General features: G+C 41.5%; 1 protein-coding gene across 5 annotated transcripts in view; it reads right to left on the bottom strand.

Moving 5' to 3' along the window:
- Nucleotides 1-561: 561 nt before the first annotated feature.
- The window catches only part of PPP2R2C (protein phosphatase 2 regulatory subunit Bgamma), a 267643-nt gene continuing 244612 nt past the window's right edge, over nucleotides 562-23592 (bottom strand). For all 5 annotated transcript variants that reach the window (XM_054030914.1, XM_054030917.1, XM_054030916.1 and 2 more), the window contains 2 exons: nucleotides 18070-18161; nucleotides 562-3395 (listed from right to left, as the gene is read on the bottom strand). In XM_054030914.1, coding sequence (XP_053886889.1) covers nucleotides 3104-3395; nucleotides 18070-18161 — 384 coding nt within the window. In that variant the 3' untranslated portion in view covers nucleotides 562-3103. The remainder of the gene's footprint in view (nucleotides 3396-18069; nucleotides 18162-23592) is intronic.

Raw genomic sequence — 23592 nt, 5'->3', positions numbered from 1 at the left:
CACTTCTGACAGAACTGGGGCTCCTCCTCAGATGAATGTAACATTTAGGAATTACGATATTCTGTTAATATTTTAACTTGTTTTTCTAAACTTGAATTACCTGCTGCATCCTGCCCTTTTTACAGTGGCAAAGTTCCTATTGACTGCAGTGGGAGCTTTGTATGCAAGCTGCCATACTTGCCTCTAGCGCTATATAGATTTAAAATGCTTTCTTCTTCATTGGCATTTACCTATCATAATTATTTTTATTTGTTTCTTTCTGATTTGGGGTGATTTTAAAACCACCTGTGGAATTTAGGAGTCTAAGTACATTTTCAAAAGCGACTTAGGCAGTTTTGTCTACACTGCCAAAACAACAAAAAATGCTTCCCCAGTTTTCATAGCCTGTGCTCCAGCCGCAGCCGGAGTATCTACACTGCTATTTTTAGTCCTGTAGTATGAGCCCGATGAGCATGTGCGTGTAGACCTGGGCTCTGAGACTCACTGCTGCGTTTTTGTTGTTGTTTTCCAAAGCACCTACATGCCTAATACCTAGCTTAAAAATAAGGCACAGCTCAGTCATTTGTTTATGCAATTTTTGCAGTCATTTTATTGAAAAAGCTGGTATTAACATATTTATATCTTTATTCAACAACAGTTAGCTAATTTGTGCAACACAAAGAATGCAGCCATGAACAACAGCTTTCCAAACAATCTGATTTACCAACTTTACCATCATTTACTCTACGCCACTGAAAGCTCAAACCAAAACCGAAAAAAAGTTTTAAAAGATTCACAATGACGATGTCAACTTTCTTACATTCAAAAAGACCAGGAAACTGAATCGTAGCAGTGATATCAGAGTCATGAATGTGATACTGGTCTTTAGAAGGATTTCCATATTTTCCTCAATAATCACATCATATCATTTTGGTCTGGAAATCAATAATTTTGTAAAGCTCCAAAAATGTATTTTATTAGTTATTTTTACAAGACCTTTTTGGTACCCAAACCTGAAACAGAATAAGGTACTTGAAATAAAAATAGTATTACTGTTGTATTAAGATCTGCTTTATAATAAGTTACATATAGACTCTTACTTGAGGATGTTAGAAGCTAAATATGTTTTACAGTACTTCTAGCAGTAAATGCCAGTATGAGCTGTTAGCATTTTTGGGCTACAAAGGTTAATGGAGGCGGCCAAAAGTCAAAGAAAGTGTATGACACCCTTGAAGCAGTAGTTTGGCATTAACGAGATTTCTATACAATTTACCACATTCTTAAACCTTTTTACAAGAAAAAAAATTGATTGTTAACTTTAATTAGAATAAATATATACATATAATACTGCCCATGTCTTCTAGGGTATACAGTATTTTATAAACAAACATTCCTCATTCCCTTTAAAATTAACCTACATATTTCATACTGTATGTGTATAGTATTGCTGGAAACTGATGCACATGCGTTTGTGCTTCTACACACGGAATATACAGTATCAATCTAAAAAAATTTAAACATACATAGTTCATGTGTCATGTCAAGACTTCATATAAAAAGTTGTCACCTTTTTTTTTTGTAAACCTTGGTAGTAGATTTTCCCCCAAAAATCAAAATATAAAAGCATGCAGGTTCATTTATTAGTTCATTCTCCATTTTCCAAAAAGTTAATGAAGAATGGGGTAAGGTTGTTAAAGAACCTTTTCTAAGTGAGGGATTTTTAACAAGAGCAGATCAGCCAAGGCATCTGAATCAGTTACACTCCTTTACTCATGAGTTGAGAAGAAATCATTTGGGGTAATAATTTTTCCGCAGATTTTATTAGTCATGCAGAAAGATTTCCTAGATTAAAAAGCATTTCCAAAATGGTACACCATTTCTATACACTTCTTAATGGAAATATCATCTTCCATTTACATTGAAGTTCAATTGAAGAAAGAACTGTATAAACCAATTTAAGTAGAATTTTAGTTTTCTGTTTCACCCAGGAGTCATCTTGTAATTTTACAGTCATTTTAAAATTCACTGAGCCACGCTAAACTCTTGAGTTACCATTCATAGTAATTCAACCTGTATTTCATGGGGATTCTGCAAATACCAAGTTTAAAGTAATAAGTGTGATGCAGTAAACATCACGTGTGGGATTTTCAAAAGGGCTTAATTCAATGTTTGACTTCAGTGGAAGCAGAGTTAGGCCAACACTTGAGGGTTTCTGAAAATCCCATCCCAAAATTGTAATAGCACAGGTGTATATGCATTAACAAGTGTATCTTTAAATGTGTTGAATAGTCACCGTGGAGTGGCAAATCCTGAGTTTTTAAATGGCACCCACTGAAATTAGTATTGTCACATTCTACAGTGTGATTGGAAATGTACCTGCAGAACAAGCTGCCTTTTTAAACTAAGGTAGTTGAGATTATCGACAGCACTCTTCATTTTTTGACTCAGAAAGTTGAAATACAAAGTCAGGATTTCTAGCAGACGTAAAAAATTATAAAAGTGTTTGTGGAACTCCATAATGAGGGCTCAATGCGAGGGACGGGGAATGTGAAAAGGGAAATAGGGACAACTTGTCACTTGTTAATAAGCAGAATAATTTATTTTGCTTCCATAATACTAACTGTCTAGGGCCTTCCTTCTGTACGCAGCAATGTATGGGGGACACAGCTATTCCTACACTCATAAATAAGTCTACTTGACTTTGAAAGCCCGGAAAGCATTCCTGAAAAAAATCAAGGGACTAATGTGAAAAGCTCTAATAATGTGGTGAACACTGCAGACTGCGGAAGAATGCAGCACAGCAGGATGCTGGTCCTGTGAAGCATTGTCCCTGGAGTTTAGGGTACTCAGCACCTCACAGGATCAGTCCTGAAGTGAATACCCCTGATTGTTTAAAAAATGGACATAGACCACAGTACTGAATTCACAGTAGTGCCTTTTTACTTAGACAATTATACAGTTGCAGTGATTTAAAACAGTTGGTTGCCACCAACAATGATACAGACTGAGGGGTGGAGGGAGGGAATCTACAAATTCCACCACAATGACCACACTTTTGTGAAGATCATGTCCTTCTACAACTCTCAAAAGGCTGGTTTATAAATACAGAAAGATATTGATCGATCTAGTGCATTTCTGAGTTCACTTTATCCTGAAATATGTACAGATTGTTTGTCGCTGCTATAGCAATTATGTTCTCAGTTGGATGCCAGGCTGTGTGCAAGATCTTCTTCGTAAAGTCCAAACTGTCGACACTGATGTCATCTTTCCTTCGCTTGCCCCCTACGCAGACTCGGCGGGGTTTTAGAATGGCTCGTGGCTTACTGCTCTCCCGGGATGCCTCCAAGGTAACATCCCGCTTGGTGTTTCGGTCAAACATTCGAAAGAAGTTGTTATATGCACCTGTCATAATAACACTGAAGAGGGAGGAAACAAAAGCAAGAATAAATAGCAGAATACACTAACTCTACCACGAACGGGAGTGGATCAGTACAGTACAATTACTTTTCCCTGCCATGTAATTGAACTCTATAGAGTTCAGAAACTTGTGTTACTGTGCAGTTTAATATATATGGACTTTTGAGTTTACATGGTTTCTCATCATCTCATGGCATTTAATATACTGTAAGGTTGCTTCAGTATTGCTAATCCCAAGTATTCAAAAATCATGAGTCAGAACCCCAAAATTATTAGATTGATTAAAAAATAATGAGATTTAAAAATAATAATTCTTGGGTTCTGTTTATTTGCATTCTAATTCTTGGGCCTTTATGGTTCAAATTTTCAAGCTTTCTCCATAACTATGAAACTTTTATTTGAATGAAATGTAAGCTTATGACTCCAAGAGCTGTGTCTTTAAGAAAAACAGCAAATATTGTATGACTTGCTATAGAATAGCAAGAGTTGACAGCGTTGTTTACTTTCACATTTGTTTAAATGAATGTTGCCAAGAAAGATGTTTGTGGGGACGGAAGTTGGAGCAAACAGTGAATCAGTGCAGGGCAGAGGGAAGTCAGAGAACATTCCAGAGCTTTAACTAGATGTCCAAAGGTGCCTGCTTGGTCTGCTGCTGCTTCTACCAGGTGAAGTCTCTGGCTGCCTCCTCTCTGCAGCTCATGTAGGTAGTCCCTAGTGTCCCCAGAGTGTGTGTGGGGGGTCTCCCCTCCACATTCTAAATCCAGGGGAGGTGTGAAAGGGGAGAAAGGTTGACCCTGGTTAGATCCTATTTTACCCATCCCCACCCCCAGTGCAGCAGTCCCTGCTTTAGACATTGTTAATACGTTTGGAGAAATGAGAACATTTATCCCCAAATATGTTAATAAAAAGATGTTTACCGATAAACGTGATGTGACAACGTTTGATCTACTACACAATCACAAAAGGAGATATGTATCCTCTCAGTCCTTCCATCCCTCTGCACAAAGCCTGAGTAGTCATGCTTTTTGCAAGGCTATCTGCAGGGGCTGGAGAAAGAGGGACGGAATTTATCTTCTCCCCGAACACAAGCAGACCCCCTAATCCAGCCCACAGTCTGAAATAGTGATTGTGTCCTGCTCCAAAATCCTCCATCACAAGGGGGTGATAGTCTGGCTCCACTGAAGTCAGTGGGTCTTCAAGTCACTGGATCCACATGGTCCTGGATCCTATGGCCGTGCCTATAACCCCCCACAAAATACTGACCTATTGCGGGCTAATGCAGACACTCCCAAGCAGTGGCCAGAAGGTGTGGAGACCGTATGGCAAAGCTGCTCCACAGTTATACTCCCCCCCATTGCAGCCCCAATGTAGGGTGTCAGTGGTGTGGAGAGCATCCCATTGGCTCTCTGCACTAGGGAAAAATGTCACCCAAAGCTCATATAGTCTTTAAAGGTGCAGCTATAGAATCATAGAAATGTAGGGCTGGCAGGGAGCTTGAGAAGTCATCAAGTCCAGCCTCCTGCATTGAGGCAGGACCAAGTAAATCTAGACCATCCCTGACAGGTGTTTGTGCAGCCTCTTCTTAAAAACCGCCAATGTTGAAAATTCCACAACCTCTGTTGAGAGTCTATTCCAGAGCTTAACTGCCTTATAGTTGGAAAGTTTTTCCTAATATCTAACTGAAATCTCCCATGCTGCAGATTAACCTGATTACTTCTTGTCCTACCTTCAGTCAACATGGAAAACCAGTCATGTTCCCCATCATAGTCTTCTTTTCGCAAGACTGAACATGCCTAGTTTTTTTTTTTTTTTTTAAACCTGGCCTCATAGGTCAGGTTTTCTAAAACTTTTTTTAGTTTTGTTGCTCTTCTCTGGAGTCCACTGCCTCTCTCCCATTTGTCCACATCTTTCCTAAAGTGTGTTGCACAGAACTGGACTCCAGCTGAGGCCTGACCAGTGCCAAGTAGGGCAGGACAATTACCTCCCTTGTCTTACATACAACACTCCTGTAAATACACCCCAGAATAGCTGCCTTTTTCACAACTGCATCACATTGTTGACACATTGTGGCAGGGTGAGTGCCCCACCCCGATGTGAGAGGGGGCAGAGTAGGCCAGAGAGGCTGCGCAGGCCGGCAGCCAATCAGGAAAGGGCTTACTGACGGCCAATCAGGGCTCAGCTTGGCCCTATATAAAGGCTGCCCAGAAGCGCAGCAAGGAGTCTGTCCTAGGCCTTTGAGAGGGGAAGGTCTGTCTCCAGACCAGGGAGACTAGCACCAGGAACAGTGCAGTGCTGGGCAGGCCCGGGGGAGCAGAGGGGAACTCCAGCCCGGTGTCTGCCAGGTTGCAGGCCCTGAGGGGAAGGGCCATAGGGGAAGCGAACCAGGGAAGCAGACAGATGAGGGGAGAGAAGGAGGACAGCCAGGCTGTCGCCAGAGGGTCCCTGGACCGGGATCCAGAGTAGAGGGTGGGCCTGGGTCCCCCCCCTTGCAGTACACCCAGCCATTGGCCGTAGGGAGCGGCCATTATAGACTACGCCAGATCCCTGACAAGAGGGATTAGACTTTGGGGTGTGTGGTTGTACATGGTGGCTGGAGTGCAGAGAGACTGCTGATCAATTCCCCTCCCCCGGAAGGGGACGAGAATAGACTAAGGGCACTGCTGGAGGGCAGTGGCTCGAAAAGGACGCCGCGAGATGGTGAGCGACACGGGCTCAGATGCCAACCGAGGGCGAGATGACGGACGGGACACCACCAGGAGGGGGCATTCCACTGGACAGAGCTAATTCCCAGAGACAACCAGCAGGAGGTGCCAGGTGGTGAGTCCCAGCACCATTACTCATATACAATTTGTGATTCAGTATAACCCCACATCCTTTTCAGCAGTACTAACACATAGCCAGTTATTCCCCATTTTGTAGTTGGGCATTTTCATTTTCTGTCCTAAATGAAATACTTTGCTTTATTGAATTTCATCTTGTTGAATTCATACAACTCGCCAATTTGTTGAGGGTATTTTTGAATTCTAGTCCTGTCCTCCAAAGTGCTTGTTACCCCTCCCAGCTTGTTATCCTCTGCAAATTTTATAAGGATGCACTCTATTCCATTAGCCACGTCATTAATGAAAATATTGAATAGTACCAAACCCAGGACTGTCCCCCTACAGGACCTTATGAAATACATCCTCCCAGTTTGACAGCAAACCATTGATAACTACTCTTTGAGTACAGTCTTTAAATTGTGGGTGCCTAACTGATTGAATCTGATCCACATTTCCATAGTTTCATTCTGAGAATGTCATGTGCGACTGTGTCAAAAGCCTTTGATATAATCAAGCTATATCACATCTACTGCTCCCCCATAATCCAACAGGCCAGTAATACTGTCAAAGAAGGAAATTACGGTGGTTTAGCATGACTTGTTCTATTATCCTGTAAGTGCTTACAAATTGATGGTTTAATAATTTGTTCCTGTATCTTTCTAGGTATTGAAGTTAAGCTGACTGGTCTATAATTCCGGGGTAGCCTCCTTGTTCCCCTCTTTGAAGAGAGGTACTATGTTTTTCTTATTACCTTTTATGTCCCTCATTAGGTGTAACTCATTTTGTGCCTTGGCCTTTCTAATTTTGTCCTTACATGCTTGTGCTATTCTTTTGTACTCCTCCTTAGTTCGCCCATGTTTCCACATTTTTAAGAGTTCCTGGTGGAGCCATACTCGCCTCTTTCGATTATTCTTCTTTCCTTCATATGGGGATAGTTTGCAGTTTTGCCTTTACTATTGTCTCCTTCAGATACTGCCAGCTCTCCTGAATTACTTTTGCTCTTAGATTTTCCTTTCATGGAACTTTACCTACCAGTACTCTGAGTTTATTAAAGTCTGCTTTTTTGAAACAAATTGTCCTGCTACTGATCTTACTCCTTCCTTTCCTTAGAATCATGAAATCGAGCATTTAATGATCACTTTCACCCAAATTGTCTTCCACCTTCAGATTCACAATCAATTCCTCCGTGTTGGTCAGAATCAAGTCTAAAATTACTGTTCCTTCATCCACTTTCTGAAACAAAAAGTTGTCCCACATAATATTGTGTTATACTGTATTTCTTTTCCAATAGATGTTTGCGTAGTTAAAATCCCCAATTACTACCATGACTTGTTCTATTAGTGTTTTGGATATTTGTTATTTCTTCTAGAAATGCCTCATTCTGCACCTCCTCTTCCTGATTTGATAGTCTATAGTAGACCCTGACCACATCACCCCAATTTTTATTCCTCCTTTTATCTTTACCCAGACACTTTCAACTGGTCTGCTTCTCACCTCCTTCTGGACCTCAGAATAAATATATATATTCTTTATGTACAATGCAACACTTCCTCCCTTTTCATCCTGCTTGTCCTTCCTGAACATGCTGTACCCCTCTATATCAATATTCCAGTCACAAGACTTCTCCCACAAAATCTCCGTGATATCAATTAAGTCATAATTTAACTTATGGACTAATACTTGCAGTTCATCCTGTATATTCCCCATACTCCTTACATTTGTGTATAGACAACAAACATGTTGAACAGATTTCTCCCTACACCCCCGATTTCCTTCTTGTTAGTCCTATAATCCTATGGCTCCTGCCTGTACAGTTCCAAGCTCATTGTTGGCACTCAATAAACAACTACAAGTCTTTTTAATGTAATCGAACAGTAGATTTCATGTGCCCCATCCCAGAAAATGAATGAAAGTTATTGTGTGTTAGCAATGTGTCACTCTGTACAGTTGGTTATACTATTTTTCTGTGGCATTTTGTTGTTTGGGATACACCATAGTCTATTGGACTGGGAATCAGGAGTCTTGGGTCCTATTCACAGCTCTACCCCAGACCTGCAGGGCACGTGACCGTACAAAAGTCACTTCACCTCTTTGTTTTCTTTGTCTGCCTTGTCCACATCAATTATAAGCTCTTTGATGAAGGGACAGCGTCTTACTATACGTACAGTGCCTAGCACAATGTGGCCTTGATCTCCGTTGGGGGCCATTAGTTGCTATGTAATACAAATAATATAGTAAAACATTAATAGAACTGTGCAACTAAATGACTTTGCATCATGTCTGAGTCATAGCTGCCTAGCTCACTGTCTTCACTTCAGAAACAATACAGAGAAGCTGCAGAACTCAGGCAAGCTATATTCTGCATCATGAATCATTAGCAATATTGCCAGCTATGTTCTGATTCAATGTAGCTGCTGATAGCCTAGAATTTGACATAATAGGATTTTATTTTATATAGCACTTTTCATAGAGCAAATATCCTGATATGCTGAAGAAAGAAGCAATGAGTCAGATATTGGTAGTGGAGGGACTGTATAGGACACAGCAACCACTGTACTCAGCAATAACTTGCACACAGATTTGGATGGGTAGTTGCGGTGCTTCCTAGAGTTCCCAGGCATGAACCGGGAGTGTGACTTGCTGCACCCTTCAGAGGGTGCAACATGCACTCCCCCTCCAGAGCCATCCAGTTCTGCCGGCTAGGGCAGAGGTCAGGCCAATGCTCTTCCCTTTCTCACCTACAGAGACCCTTACAGGAAAGCGTCTCTAAACTCAAGAGTGCAGGAACATCAGTTGTCGTCAGATGCTATATGGAGCCAGGCTTCTTCTCCCTTCCACCATGCCCCCCGCTCACCCATGCAAGGGCCAGGCACAATCTCACCTTTATGCAACAAACCAACAGTAAAATTAAAGACGCTCGTGTGATAGCTTTATAAACTGTATCCAATAGCCCCATAAAGCCTATTGATCAAGATTAGACTTGTTTCAGAAAGTGACTCAGCAGCAGTAAGTCTGACATTGTGTTCCTTCCAAAGCGGCCTGGTCTATACTAGGGGTGGGGATCGATCTAAGATACGTCGACTTCAGCTACGCTAGTCTCGTAGCTGAAGTTGCATATCTTAGATTGAATTAGAATGACTTACTTCGCGTCCTCGTGGCGGGGGATCGACGGCCGCCGCTCCCCCGTCGACTTTGCTTCTGCCTCTCGCCGAGCTGGAGTTCAGCAGTCGACGGGAGAGCGATCATGGATCGATTTATTGCATCTACGCTACACGCGATAAATCGATCCCTGATAGATCGATCGCTACCCGCCGATACCCGCGGGTAGTGTAGACGTACCCTATCCATGTCTTGTCATTAAGACGCCGGCCCATAATGGTTAGTCACAACATGAAAAAGAAAAAGGGTATTTCGTATCTCTGTGCTAACACACAGTCTTTGATTCTAACTGTCTTATGCAGTACTGTGGCTTCTTCCCCTGAGCAAAATTTTGAAACTGGTTTGTAATGATGGGGCATCATGGACTGCAGAGCTGTACATGGCTGGAACACATTTCCCTCGGGAATAAAAACCAACCCTCCCCGATGAATCCAGAAATAGCAAGGGGAGCAGTTTTCACACAGGCAATGTGCCAGCTGAACAGCTCTCAGTCATGGTCAAAAATCCTCTTTTTCCAATGTTTAGTATGCCGCAGAGCTGCCTCTGCAGTCCATTTGATTTGTTACTTCTTGAACTTTCACATATTAAAGAAGTCTCTCCTCTTTGACTGGCTCATTTAGAGCTATAGTGTCATTTTTTAAAATATAAGCGTCCCTATTGCTTTGTATGTAGATGATTACTGTTCATGCTTCCCCTCGTTTCTGCCATTTAATGGCATTGTAAAAATAGCATTATGTAATGAAAAGGGGCCATTCTTGTTGAAGGTCACAGACAGAGATGAATTATAACCTTACTTGCTGTTTACAATAACCTGAAAAGAGGGAGCCTACCTTAGCATTTCTATTATTCTTGTTCAGAAACACAATTCTGTATCATATGATGACAACATGATAATATAGTGTGTATGTGATAGGGAGGTTAAATAGATCCCATATTATACCTGGCAGCCATATGAGGTGAGAGGGGAAACACTGCGTGTGTGTATATATTTAGTTCGCTTTACAAAAGTGTCCTCTCTATTTTTAGAGACAAGGTGGATAAGGTAACATCTTTTCCTGGACCAACTTCTGTAGCTGAGACAAGCTTTCAAGCTACACAGCTGTTCTTCAGGTCATATATACATAATTTTAGACAGTTTTGTTCTGCACAGCAGTGCTATAACCAGCATATTGACAAAATTCTTGCAATTTAGTGTTCATGCTAGTTAATTTTTCGTGTGTGCGCTCTGAGCAAAAATTGCTGTTAATTGTTCCACCTGGTTTACTCTGTTTAAGTGCTGCATTACCAGTGTCCCTGAAACAGTGTGTTCTCTAGTCATGGCACAATTATCAACTACTGTAGCCAAAGCCGGGCATTTCTGAGTCCTTATTAGAACTGTCTAGAGACTAGAGGTAGAAAACCCCTTAAGCTACCTTGTTTCTCCTCCTGCCCAAATTGGAAACATTAAAGTACTGATACTTTGCCCTCCCCAGGGTCACACTTGGCCAGAAGGTTCCTCCACTCCTGGAATGCTGTCAGCCAAATCTTCTCTTTAGCTTCCCTTTAGCAAGAAGGAAAATATAACAAAATGTAGGAATTCAAGTGAACTATCTACGATGTGTACCTTGTGTTTGTTTTCCTCCTTTTGTTTTTCTGCTGCCTTCTTTTCTTGCCCCCATTCTATTCTCTATTTCCATCTCTTGCCCCAGCCTCCTACTTTCATTCTTTACCCCTAGTTCAAGTTAGGTTTTTTCCTTCTTTTTTTCATCGTTTTTCTCCCTGTTTCATTCTCTATTAAAATGCCCCTTTTTACCCTTCCTTTCCCTCTCTTTGTGGTCTTTCCTGTTGTTTGCTATTCCCTGATGTCCCTCTTTTCCGTTATCCTTTGTCAAGTGCTTTCCCCTCATGTCCCTTTTCTGCCTGTCCTGCCCTGCTCTGTTCCTCCATCTTCGGTCTCCCCTTCAGTTGTCTGGCCATTCTCCCTTCCATCTGCCCAGGAAGCCTTTGCCTGCTCTCACAGCCTGCCTCTTGCCTCTTCCTAATGCTTAATTTGTAATGAAAGAGGGGCCGGGGCTCAAGCAATTTTCTTTTTTATTCATTCACTGATGCAGCAAGCCCAGAGGTGCAGGGGCTATGAACTGCCAAGCCTAGAGGTGCCGGAGCTCAGCTCTGGCAAGCCCTGGCACTGCTTCTTCCACTAAGGGTTTCTTTTTTTCCTCCTTCCTCTCAAATGTTTCTAATTTCCTTTCTCTCCTTCCCCTTCGGTCTGAATCTAATTGCTTCTGAATAAAGTAACTAATTGGCAGACTTCCGCTGTCATCTTATATAGAGGCCTAGTTTCTGTGCTTATGAATTAGCATGAATATAGGCCTCTGCACATGACTCCACAGTCTTGGTCTACTATTGCAATGGACTTCATTGTAGAACTGCCACATCCTATCTCATAGAGCTGGAAGGGACCTTGAAAGGTCATCAAGTCCAGTCCCCTGCCTTCACTAGGCAGGACCAATTTTTTTGCCCCAGATACCTAAATGGCCCCCTCAAGGATTGAACTCACAACCCTGGGTTTAGCGGGCCAATGCTCAAACCACTGAGCTATCCCTCCCCCGGACACTCGGTAATTGTGCTTGTTGTCGTCCTAAGAAAGATGGCAACACTTCATCCCATCCCATGCCATACTATTCCTACTGCATGGAAGATGGATCGGATCTTCCTGGAAAATGCCTTCCACTATTACGGGTTACAATGAGGCATTGTATCAGACCAGGGTCCCAGTTCACTTCCCAATTCTGGTGGGAATATCTCAGACTCCTTGGTGTCGAGTCCCTCATCTTGTCATAGACTAATGGGCAACAGAGAGAGTCAATGAACTCTTTGCTGCTTTTTGAGCTACCACAAGGATGACTGGCTTCTCCTTTTGTGGTATGCCAAATTTGCATATAATGCCTCAATCCACCATAGCCCATTCTTTGCAAACTATGGCTTTACCCCCTGATTCCACCCAGATTTGCCTGTGAGTTCCCCAGTACTGGCCCCCCTGGATTTACCTTCCCACCTACACCAGGTGCACGGGGAGCTCAAGGAACACTTGCAGTCTGCCAAACAGGCCTATAAGCACCATGCAGACCCAGACCATCAGGTTATCTCAAATCTGGCCATAGGGGACAAGGTGTGGCTCTCTGCCCAGAACCTTAAATTGAACTGCCCAGCCACCCAACTAGACAACCAATGCCTAGCCATTACAGAATGGGTAAAACCACTGGCCTTCAGTTTACAGCTGCACAAGTCTCTGGAGAGCCACCCCATCATTCACATCCCACTCTGAACATCCTGCACTGAGAACCCATACCCAAACCACTCCAACCTACTGCCACCACCCATAACCTAACATGGACAGGAGGAATACTTGGTACAGCAAAGCCTCAACTCTTGCTGAGTTAGGGGAAGGCTCCAGTACCTGGGGAACTGGGAAGGCTGTGGTCGAGTTGAGCAGTCTTGGGAACTGGTAGAGAACATTCATGTCCTAGACTTATTGTGAACGCTCCATTAAATGGCTCCTGAGACACCAGCCCTCACTTTCAAAAGTCAGGGCCTGCAACGGAGCCAGTCTGGAAGCCAGGCAAGCTAACGAGCACAGCCAGCCTGTAGTGGGCTGCCTGATTAGGTGAAAGACCATCCTGCAGCTGTTCAAAGCAGTCACCCTGGCTGTGATAGCTCCTGCACCTGCTTGTATGCAGCATCAGACCCAGCACCACACCTGCCTTGGATCCAACCCTGCCCTGCCTTGCCTCACTCCAAGTAACCCAGTTCTGATCATTGACTCTGAATCCTGTGATGCCTGCTCTAACCCTTGGCACAACTGCCCACATGCCTGCCCCTAAATTCACACATGGAAGGTGCTTTCCAGATATGGCTTTCTTATTTCCTGCAGGGCATGGGGTGTTGGATGATTCCCCCACCCCGTGACACTGTTTTTCCCCTCTCACACCAATCTCGACCACCTGGAGGCATCTGCACCATGGGAAAGGGCAAAGACTGGGCAGAGTTAGGGGAATAGTGCTGGGATGGCTGGATGGCCCAGCTTACTCTCTCTCCCCTCTGAGCTGCAGGCACAAAAGATACACGTTGGTGCTGTATTATCTTTTCTGCAGTGCCCACCCTGGTGCTCATTGTTGCCAGACCACCTCATCACCATACTGTGTGATTGCAGAGGAGATGCATGGATTCCAAAGCCAGACGGGACCACTGTGATCACCTAGTCAGCACACCTGTGTAACATCTGCCATAGAACTTTCCCAAAATAATTCCTGGAGCACATCTTTTTAGAAAAACAACCAGTCTTGATATAAAAATGGTGAGACTCCACCACAACCCTTGGCATATTGGCCAATTACCCTCACAGTTGTGCCTTACTTCCAGTCTGAATTTGTCTAGCTTCAACTTTCAGCCAATGGATTTTGTTATTGGGGTCCAAGCCAGTGTGGAAGTGAGGGGATTCTTACCGATGTTCTTCCTCCAGGAGTGCTCCTGTCGATTTTACCATGGGAAATGGCAATCTAGACTTTTCAGGTGCTCAGCAATAAGAGGGTATGGGTGCTGCCATCATGGCAAGCTGGCCTTTTCAAAGGAACCCAGTGACTTTCCAAAACTCTGTTGCTTGGGAGAAAATTATGGAGTTTCTTAGGGAAAAGGAGGGAGAAGATCTGCTGCACTGATCCCCATACACACGATTATGCCTATTTCGCAGGGCAGCCAGTCTTCACCTGGGAACCATACAACACAGTTCGGTGGTAGTGGGGAACTGACTGGCTTGAAGTGAGAGAGAAGGTTCATGACTATAAATTAGATGGTGCATTGGTGGGGAACCTTAGCACCATTGCTGATAGACAAGCTTGGATAATAGGCTCAGGAGCTATGGGGCACATATATAACTGGCCTGGATGGGACTGGGAATGAGAAACAAGGGACTCCCAATCTGAGTGATGTCTTCTATATTTTAAATGTGGATTTTGCTATCAACCCACCACTGCATCATACAAGACAGGGGTAGACAAGTGTACAAAACCAAATCTTTATTAAAGCAGTCATTGGCAAATCAGTGGTTTAAGGCCACTGGAACTTGCCACTTATGCAGAGTAGACTCAGGAAGCTAACTGGATGAAGACAGAGGGCTCTTTGATAGTTGTTTGTGATTTCATCTACCCACTTGTATGGCCCTCACCACCATGGTAGCTGAAAGACTCCTTTGAAGGCTTCCCTCCAGCAGTTAGTTTAAAAAATATATATATATAAAGGTATTAATGTACATAGTTTCTAATATCTAGAATGTACTGGAGGAGGTCAGGTGAAACAGAAATTCAACAATGTAATTCACAGATAACCTGTTCAGCTGCTGTTAATTCCAGGGCATTTGAGATAAACTCCGAAATAACAATGTGTGCATGTTTGTATTCCAAGGTTGGCGGTGGGAAGGGGACACTGTTTTACACGTTATTAGTTAATTCTTCCATTCACTTGGACTCTCAAATCTTTAAATAAAACAGCTATATACAATAAAGCTTGCATGTTCTGAAGTCATGTAAGCATGCATATGTATGTGCTATACATGGCATGTGTTTATTTAACCCAGTCAACTAACATAATATCTGCTCGGCTGGTTGCATTATTTTTAAGACCCCCCGCCCCCCTTTACCTCCTGCAATTGCTGTTCTTGCCCAAGTATATAATGATTAATGTGTCCTTCAGCAAATGCGATCGGATCTGTCTGATTGTATTAGTTCCTGTTCATTGGCGTTACTGAGCATCAATCACGTTTTAATCAGAGCTTGTGTACATTGACTTTTTTGTAAACAGCCTCAACAATGGGGCTCATTGTGATCCTGAATTGAGTCCTTAATGGCAACGAAAATTAACTAAAAAGAAGACAACTTTCATATATAATCATGCTTTTAATTTTTGAATGCAACCATGTCTGTTTCTAATGTGCCACTTAACCTGATAAATACCCTAAAACTAGATTAGCATTTTTAAAGAAAATGCCATCCTTATATTTGTAATCATTTTCATTAATGCAAATATTGTTATGGGACTCCCCTTAAAGTCCCCAGGTGCTAATAGGCCTGTCTTACCTTTTGCAAAAAGGTGTATTTAAAATATATATATTAACATATCCGATCATCTATCTTAATATTAATGTGTATTTTTTAAAAAGATGGGAACTCTTCCTTAAACACCAGTACAGAATCCATATATTGTGCACTGAAATAACAAAATAATTGCCACTTATACAAGCAAGATCACATCTCCTTGTTCAGAAGTGTCAATGCAAGTGTCACCCTAATGATGAAAATTGGTTGTGATGTATTTAACTCTCGTTTAGACTGTTAAGAGGACGTGTACTAAGTTTAGAAAAGAAAAACAAAAATAAATTAAAATAAAATGAATGTTGTCTTTTGTCAAATGTCTGACCAAAAGTTGTGCTCGCTGGTTTCTTAAGATCATGCCAGGTATCCCATCCATTTTAATAAGCAGTGTTTAGTGATGGATTCAGAATTGTGCAAGATTAACTATCCTCCCACATATAAACAGTGTGATAAAGTAAGCCTTTAAATATGGAATGCTCCCACTGAATGAGGACCAGTTGATTTCATACTATGTTGACCTTTCTGATCTTTCAAGTGAGAATTAGACTGAAACAATTACTCTCATTTTAAACCCAATATTGAATAATTATTGTATTATTAACATGTAGCTATCCAGATACTTTGAGGATGAGAACACGTTTGTTCAGCTACTGAAGGAAGTACCTGAGAGTGCAAATGCATGGCTGCCTACAAGCATAATGTCTTAGAGCTCCCATTTAAGGATGGATGAAATGGTTTTGAAGATATTAGGAGACTCCTGAAGCTTTGTGATGGTTTTGAAATGTCTGATTAACTCCCCTATCCTGCCCATACCCACACTTTTTTTTGCAGTTCTGCACTCCCAGGTTCTGGCTGGGATATGTGTCAATATTCCCCCTAAAAGGCTATTCAGGTGGTCTTTCCATCCTGACTGGAAGCAAGTAGTACTGGGACTCTCATGAGAGACTGTTGTTCTGAGGTTTCTATCTACTCTCTGCAGGTTCAAGAGGTTCAGAGAAGCACCCAAAACTCTGGATGCTTAGCTAAAGCTGAGCCAATCCTAATTTTCAAACATCTTGAGTCATGCCCACCACCAGCAGTCTGCTCTAGGACTGGTTAGCCCTGGCACAAGATAGCCGACACCCAAGGTGTCACAAGACACTGTGAAGGATTTTACCCCAATGTGGTCACTGGCTGGTAGTCCATAAAATAGAAGAATTTACGCAATGCTGAAACATAGCTAATTCCCAGTATAAAATAAATTAAACTCAGGTAGAATATCCCAAAGGCAATGGTCTTGTAGCTTCAGTTGACTGAGTCACTTAAAACTAGGATGGATGAAATACTTGGGAATATGCTATAGGAAACGTTTTTACATTAACAGGATGACCCAGTAAGTCTTTCCTGTTTCTAATTTCCATGATACTCTGGGGAATTCTATGAATTACATGAGTCAATATATCCGTGGAATTGTGAAACATCTGCGCACCTATTGGGCTAAAGAAAGGTACTTTATAGCTAGAGAAGGAACCATCAACTCAGTAGAGCAGTTCCAGGTCAGAGATTACAGAGGAATATAGTTTTCTCTGCATGAAGAATATGGTGGAAGGTTGTAGCACATCAGTAAAGAGAGAACCTCTCTTCCTGGAGGAAAATAGGAACTGAGCAAAGGCAACTATAGTCCAAAGAAAAGAATGTATCTAACAACATTATAAAGCATGATTTTGTATCTCTGTGTGTGTATGAGGTAGAAACTCGGACCCATTTTTAGATGCATGAGGGGATGCATTTCGCTTGTATGGGTCGCATGCTCTATTATATGTCACATACTCTACTCAGTCCTCACAGGGACCTGCCATTCATGTCAATGGGAATGCTGTGCAAGGAGTGAGAGCAGTATCTGACAACTAGGTGGTTCTTAGAAAAGGTAATCTTATCCTTGTTGTTATGAAGGAGACAGTGGTATTAATTATATTTACTTGGTATATCATAATACAGAAATGAGTTATAACTTTATGGGACAAATCCTGCTCTGTTCTACCAGAATGAAGCCAAAGCCTAAGAAATAAATGAATAGAATTTGGTCCTATATCTATAGTTCCTCCACACACACAAATTGCATGACGTTAGAAGAATGCTTCACAAACGGTGACCAGTGGTCTGCAAAGCACTGACTGGTCACATGGCACTGGCTCATCCTCTCTCCTTATTTTCAGCTGCTAGATTGGATTTACATGCTTTGTTAACTTGCCTGAGCATGAGTTTCCTTAGCAAAATCCCCATGCAGGTGGGTTGTGAAACTGTTTTTTAAGTAAGTCCTGTTTTCTTTTGATTCTTTCAGCCCATTTTGGTGCTTTTGGTGGAAATGAGTGGAATTTGATTTTCTCCCAGTGGCTGTGTGCGGAGAATAATGATTCTTAAATTGTGGCTGAGTGGGTGAAAAGGTACAACAGCAGTAAAAGACTGGACACTGATATGGAGAAATGTAACTTGATATGTACAATAACCACAAGTTACAGATTTATTGACTATACTCCATCCTATGGCAGCCCCTCAGTGAAATTAAAATAGTGATGAACATAAGGATGGATTACCTGTCTGATCCATTCCATGCACATTCAAACTTGTCAAAGATGCAGTCATTTTCATAAAGGGAACACAGCTTGCTCCTAAGGTAATCATGGACCTGTTTAGCAGAAAAAGACAGTGCAGTTTTTACAAATCTTTGTTTTAGAATATGTCCTATACTATTGCTCTTACAGGTTTGTAGATTTTACAAAGATAGAGAGTACTTCTATCTCTTAAACATGAGGTCTCTGCTTTTCTATAGTTCAATTAGAAGAGTGCTATAGAATTAATGTAGCAGGAAAGCTCTGGCTAGAGCATGCTTTTCTGAGCATACTGTAGATTACCTCTCTCTAACATGGTTGGTTCCTGTTAGTGTGAATTTCTGAACTCTAGCCTGATTCCAAAACAGATCTTCCCAGATGATACAGCAGATGTACTAATGAGAGAATGAATCATCTAATTTAAATAGTAAATAATAATAATCCAAGATCTATATAGACTTCCACTTACAATATAGGGCTGTGTGAGAGAGGTCCCTGCTCCATTTATAAAAGCTGTGGTATTACATTATACAGCAATTCAGAAGTAAAGGATAGTAAGATACGTGGTGTCTTATTTACAAAGACTAGTACCCAGAATGCTCTCCTGCTCTGATAGCTACTTCATATCCGTGATGATGTCTGAGATCTGAAAACAAACCATGAGTTCTTATCTTGTATGCTTTGAAAGTAAGATTCACAGAAGACCTTGTTTTAGGCTGCATACTTCTATGGAGTGTGAGTTTATCATAGAGGACACAACTCATGTGCATTGCATCGGTCCTTTAATGAATTCAATTTTTTCCTTCTGTATGATGTTCTTCACCCCCACATTGAAATAAGGAGTCAGACAATTCCTGCCTGCACAAGGTCTAGTAATCCAACACCTCCATCCGATATGAATGTTGTATAGATGACTTCTGAGGAAGAACCATATCAATGCAATGTAGCATAAGGACCAAATTTAGTCCTGCCATAAGAAGGTACCCCTTCCATTGAAGTTCCTGAAAAGTATGTCTGTTTCTGTCAGAGCTAAATTTGGTTCTCCTGACTATGGTGTTCTCAGCACATATGCAGGATCCTCTGCTGGTCGAAGGCCTAGAATCTTCTCCAACAAGATACTTTAATACCAGTTTCACTGTTCTGTCTGGCTAGCTCACTCAAGTGTTATTAAAACTAAAACTGTTTGCAACAGCTGCACTGTACTGTAATGAACAAACTTGCAAATTAACTCAATTTTGTATGGACTATAAATTTCTGTCATGGATCAATTTTCAGAATTAGATTAATGAGCATCCTATGCTATATATGATCAGTTAAAATATGTCAGCTGAACACGCTATTTACTTAATAGCTAATAAACATGTGAGAGATGTGGATAGAATGTTTCCCAGTTAAATGCATTTACTGAATGTTGCACATTGTGGTGCACATTCATGGTGGGTGCTTCATGTAACCTTCATAATGAGATCATTCCATCTTCCCTTTTATTAATAGCCACCAGATTTTTTTCAGCAGAAATTGGCTGGGTTCCCTAATTGTCACTCATCTCTGAGGCAACAATCATTGTCTCATTTGTTAATATTTTTAAATGTATTACAGGACTGGGACTATTTGTATTAATAGTGTTTATTGTGTTAATTTGTGTTATAGGAGTGGGGCCCTTTCATCAGTATCCTGATTGCCTCGCACAAAAATCAACACATGGAAAAAACTGACAAAAGAGGATGGGGCAGGATGAGAGGATGAAGCAGCAGTAAAATTGTATACATAGTATTCAGTGGTCTCAGATCTCCACCTGCCTAGTTATTTTCATCTTTTCATGCTCTTTTTTCTGCTATCTGTTCCATGTGCCACCTGTCCATTGTGACTAATGCTCCCTTTGAAAAGTGCGTTCAGCTCTACAACTTTTAATAAGCTATGCAGTGCTTTGTGTTTCCTCCACTTTCATTCTTCCTTCTGAATTTCAGAAGTTCTTCACTCCTCGTTATCAAGGTACCGATGCTCTATCCACAGGCTGTCACAAATGCCAGCTCTTCATTCCGACCTTTCTTTTCATTCTTGCTCACATTGATACCCTCCAGGATAACTGTGAGAATCTTTGTGGTTAAAAATTTGAACATCTGTCCTGTTTTTCTATTGTCCTCTCCCAATCATGGAATGTTGAACTGTCCTAAAGATGAGGTTATCAAATCAGCATCCATTGCATCAGTAAATTAAACACTGTACCAGAGGCAACCATGTACCAACATTACCAAGATCACTGCTGTGCTGGCCTCTGTAAAGGCAGCACAACAGTCGTGCGGATGATTCCAGATTATGACTTCATCCCTCCCTGCACCAGTGAGCAGAGCAGTTGTGGAAGGCAGCACACATAGCTACCTCCTTAAGAGTGGCACGGGGTGGCTTTCCCTGGAAACTCTTGGAAGCTCCACATCACCTCCGTGGTAGATCAGTGCTACAATTTTGCCCTGTATTTCCTACCCTCGATGCAATGGATTGATGTGACTGACCATTTAGAAACACGGTTTCAAGGGGATAATCTGTGGCCAGTGGCATTGCAAGAAAACACATTTAAAAAAAAAAAGTCTAAGACCACAAGCAATAAAAGTACTTTTGTTTGCACACTTAAGTTTATTATTAATCATTATTATTAATTATGATAAAATTGATACACTGCTTAATGAATTCTGGAGGTAAAGCCCACACTATCATGGTTTGATGATAAAACTGGATTTTATTGTCCAAGTATTGCTCGTATGTGCTATCTCGCCATCTATGAAAAATGTTCCAATTTCCATAAAAGCTGTTCTTAAAGATTTGCTACCAGAATTTTCCTTTCTGGAATCATGCTCCTCTGTTATGTACGCCCTTGACAGAATTATCCAGACATTCTACGCTCTAGGAAAACACGAGGGAGCTATTTTGTTGGAACAAATTATTTCAGGCAGGGATTGTCATGACAAAAGGCACATTAGTCTGAATTATTGTCATTAGGTCTTGCCCACTTTGGGATCACACTGATACTAACCACAAACATGGACAAGTTTGGTTGTTGCGAACAGAGGTCTGTATTATTCTGACCCCAAGGTGATGAGGCCTTAGAGAATTACATGAGAGACCTTGTTTAGAAGATGTCCAAGAAACTAACTTCTGTCAGTGGAGCAGTTATAAAACTTGTCTTTTCTTGACCCCTATGGAAATTCTCCTATGGTGACCCTTTACGGAAACAATCTCATCTAGCCTCCAAAATATATACATTCCATATGTGCACATAGCACTTCACAGCAGTCCAAATTTAAATCCAGTAATATACAATGCTGACTACAACAAGAGAAGACCAGGCATAGTGGATTAAAAAGGCCAAGGGTTGCAATAATATACCATGTTATTGTTTCAGTTAGCAATATGCTTAACAGTTCTCTGAGAGCAAGTCATATACGAGTGACGTGAGGAGTAGGAGGAAGGCCAGTAAAATGGTGAATGTGTCAGAGCAAGAGAGAGGAAGGGAAGGTGGAGGGAGTGGATAAGGGCACAAGCAGCAAAAGAAAGACAGAAGGATGGGTCTGTAAAAAGGAGAATGTGGTGGGGGAACAAAGCGAGGGCAGGATGTGATAAGCCACCAAAACTGAGCAAAGTCAATATGAGAGTTTTAATATTAGTTAACTGGGCTGACTATGGGAAGTTGTGATGGCTTCCTCTTTGCTGCTAGTGCAAGTGCCAGTTGATTCCAGACACCTGAGGCTTTTTGTTGGTTACCCCCTTGAGGGAGAAGGAGGCTGGGTGCTGAGCATGAAATGGAATCATGTTATGTGGATTCCTTCTAGCAATTAAAGGGGAAACAGAGAAGAGAAATAGGGTACAGTTCAGAGCACGTCAGAGGTATATAATTTTTCTCTAACTTTATTTAGTGGCAATAAGCTCAAGATAATGTAGTTCAGAGTCCCGCACAGGATGTATTGGAAGTCTGCATGTCTTTATAGTTGTGCCTTATGAGAACTTGGCATTTGTTAAAGTAATTAGTGCTAGTAGAGACACATTACAAAGACTAGTCCAAAATACAATATAATATTGGGACTGAGTAATGAATATTATTGATGGGATGTGAGGATAAAAATTGCCCCTGACCTTCAGTTACTTAATGTACATAAGTTCTTGTTATGAAGAACACATTTTTACAATGGATGTCCATAGTGTTTTCTAGTGTAAAATACGAGAAAATTTAGACACAAAACAGTAGCAACATGGAGAGACTGATACAGTAGATCAGTAGTTCTCAACCAGGGGTCCAAGGCCCCCTAGGGGGCCTTGAGCAGGTTTCAGGGGGCCTTCAAGCAGGGCCAGCATTAGACTTCCTGGGATGCAGGGCAGAAAGCTGAAGTCCCACTGCATGGGGCTGAAGCCCAGGGTCCTGAGCCCTGTCACCCGGGGTTGAAGCTGAAGCCTGAGCAGTGTAGCTTCATGGGGGCGCATGGGGCCCCAGGCAATTTCCCCTGCTTGCTACCCCCTAACGCTGCCCTGGCTTTTATATGCAGAAAACCAGTTATTGCGGCACAGACAGGCCGTGGAGTTTTTATAGAATGTTGGGGGGCCTCAGAAAGAAAAAGGCTGAGAACCCCTGCAGTAGATGACAAAGCAAGTCTCTTAACATGTCATATCCTGAGTACATGATGATTCACCACACTTTAAAGCAATTTTAATGTTATAGATGGGAAATCTTTTTACACTACAGTAAATAATTGCTACATGGGTTATGATGCATTAGATGAAATGATGTAGCTCAAATATTCTTCTTTATCTTGTTTCTTGTTTATCTTATGTTTCACTTCCCTTTTTTGCATGTAGGCTTTTCTTTATTTGTTTGCAGTTGGAAAGGCATAACCCATAGATACAGTCCACCAAGCTCAGATTTTCATAACTGTATGAGCAAATACATGTCCAATTTGCACCCACAGTTATTGTGCTTACATGTGCAGTTGTACTAATGACATGTACAAATATCAATATGTTCAAAAATGCACAGTTCTGAAAATCTGGGCCTTAATTGCTGCCTTCTGAGTACATGTCAAGGTGTATAATAATATTTATTAATTTGCATTTGCTATCCAGACATTGGTGTGCCTGTGGCCTAGTGGGCATAATATCTGCATGAGAAAAAATATATTTTAAAAAAGTATATTTTTGAACATTTTCTTTTTTCTGTAAAATCCAGAACCATCTTTTCCAATGACAAGAGGATAAAAGACTGCAGAAAATAGCCTGAATTTATTGAATCCTAATCACTGATGTTATACTGTCCTACGAGGCATCCTCTCATAAATCACTCATGATCTTCCTTGTTTTGTTAGCTGCAAAGGGTTTATGTATACCAATGGCATCACTATCCTCTCTACAGTGGATAAGTGTTTGAAAAGAAAAGACAATCTATAGTTTCATTGAAGGCAGCAAGACCTAGTTTTAGACTTTCCATCTTTTTATAAGCTTCTGATTATTGCAGTAAGAACTGAAAAA

The sequence above is a fragment of the Malaclemys terrapin genome, chromosome 5 (genome assembly GCF_027887155.1).
Source record: "Malaclemys terrapin pileata isolate rMalTer1 chromosome 5, rMalTer1.hap1, whole genome shotgun sequence".
NCBI classification, from domain to species: Eukaryota; Metazoa; Chordata; order Testudines; family Emydidae; genus Malaclemys; species Malaclemys terrapin.
Note: the sequence above shows the minus strand (reverse complement) of the source record. Positions and strands in the feature narration are given on the sequence as shown.